General features: G+C 42.2%; 1 protein-coding gene across 2 annotated transcripts in view; it reads left to right on the forward strand.

Moving 5' to 3' along the window:
- LOC104750001 (probable protein phosphatase 2C 23) overlaps nucleotides 1-1,688 on the forward strand; it is a 4,681-nt gene that overhangs the window by 1,637 nt on the left and 1,356 nt on the right. The window contains exons 2-4 of one of the 2 annotated variants that reach the window (XM_010471730.2): nucleotides 865-1,088; nucleotides 1,184-1,297; nucleotides 1,382-1,654. In XM_010471730.2, coding sequence (XP_010470032.1) covers nucleotides 865-1,088; nucleotides 1,184-1,297; nucleotides 1,382-1,654 — 611 coding nt within the window. Of the gene's footprint in view, nucleotides 1-3; nucleotides 1,089-1,183; nucleotides 1,298-1,381; nucleotides 1,680-1,688 lie in introns of those variants that run through there. The other variant, XM_010471728.2, reaches the window with a different exon arrangement.

Raw genomic sequence — 1,688 nt, forward strand, 5'->3', positions numbered from 1 at the left:
GAGGTTTCATGTCCGGTCCACTTGATGGTTCTTCCGGTCCGGTTTCCGGTTCTGATCAATTTCAACGTAGCTTCTCTCACAGTTTAGCTAATAACCGGGTCGGGTCAAGAAAAGGATCTTTAGTTCGGGTTCTCCGTCGCGCAATTTCGAAGACGATTACTAGAGGACAAAACTCGATCGTTGCTCCGATCAAACCGGTTAAAGTACCCGATTGGGTATTCGGGTCGGATAAAACCCGGATCCAGAACCAGACTCAGCACCAGAACGAGAATAATCTCACTGTTAATAGTAGCTTGAATTTTAGTAGTGAAGGGAGTTTACTAGACGACGACGTTTCGTTAGAAAGCCAGAATCTTCAATGGGCACAAGGTAAAGCTGGCGAGGATCGTGTGCATGTGGTTGTATCGGAAGAACATGGATGGCTCTTCGTTGGAATCTACGATGGATTCAACGGTCCAGATGCGCCTGATTATTTACTCTCTCATTTATATCCAGCCGTTTATCGTGAGCTCAAGGGATTATTATGGGACGATCCTAAAACGGATGCAAAATCTACCGATGAAGCTGATGTAGAGAATCGCGACTCGAGTTCTAAAGAGAAAAAGTCAAAGAACTGGGAAGAAAGTCAACGACGGTGGAGGTGTGAGTGGGATCGCGAAAGGCTCGATCTTGACCGTTTGTTGAAGGATCGGAGTAATGGGTCGGATCAAGATCCGGATCCGAGTTCGTCTGATGTTCTGAAAGCTCTGTCACAAGCTCTGAAGAAGACGGAAGAAGCTTACTTGGAGATTGCAGATATGATGCTCGACGAAAATCCTGAACTAGCTTTAATGGGTTCATGTGTTTTAGTGATGTTGATGAAAGGTGAAGATGTTTATTTGATGAACGTTGGTGACAGTAGAGCTGTTCTTGGGCAAAAAGCTGAGACTGAGTATTGGATTGGGAAGATTAAACAAGATTTGGAACGTATCAATGAAGAAACAATGAATGATTTTGATGGTTGTTGTGATGATGGTGAAGGAGCTAGTTTGGTTCCAAATTTATCAGCTTTTCAACTTACTGTTGATCATAGCACAAATGTAGAAGAGGTAATGCAGTCAACTTACTAATGGAGTCATTTAATCAAAGATTTGATGGTACTTTTAGCCTAATGAAACTCTTGTTTTTTGTTGTTGTTGTTCAGGAAGTTGATAGGATTAGAAAGGAGCATCCTGATGATGCAACCGCGGTGACTAATGAACGTGTTAAAGGTTCGTTGAAGGTTACAAGAGCTTTTGGCGCCGGTTTCCTCAAACAGGTATGTTTAAACATGTTTTCAGTTCTTGATTCTTGGAATCTTGTATTAGAAGTTTAACTTTTGGGATCACATTTTCATTTGCAGCCTAAATGGAATAACGCACTACTTGAGATGTTTCAAATCGATTATAAAGGGACGTCGCCTTACATCAGTTGTTTGCCAGCACTTTACCATCATAGATTAGGATCCAAAGACCAGTTTCTGATACTGTCCTCGGATGGTCTCTACCAGTACTTCACAAACGAAGAAGCGGTTTCGGAGGTTGAACTCTTTATCACATTACAACCTGAAGGTGACCCGGCTCAGCATTTGATTCAAGAGCTTCTTTTCCGTGCTGCCAAGAAAGCTGGTAATAATCTGATACGAGATATTTGAATCAAAGTAATGGGGG

Source organism: Camelina sativa, chromosome 16, assembly GCF_000633955.1.
Source record: "Camelina sativa cultivar DH55 chromosome 16, Cs, whole genome shotgun sequence".
Taxonomy (NCBI): domain Eukaryota; kingdom Viridiplantae; phylum Streptophyta; class Magnoliopsida; order Brassicales; family Brassicaceae; genus Camelina; species Camelina sativa.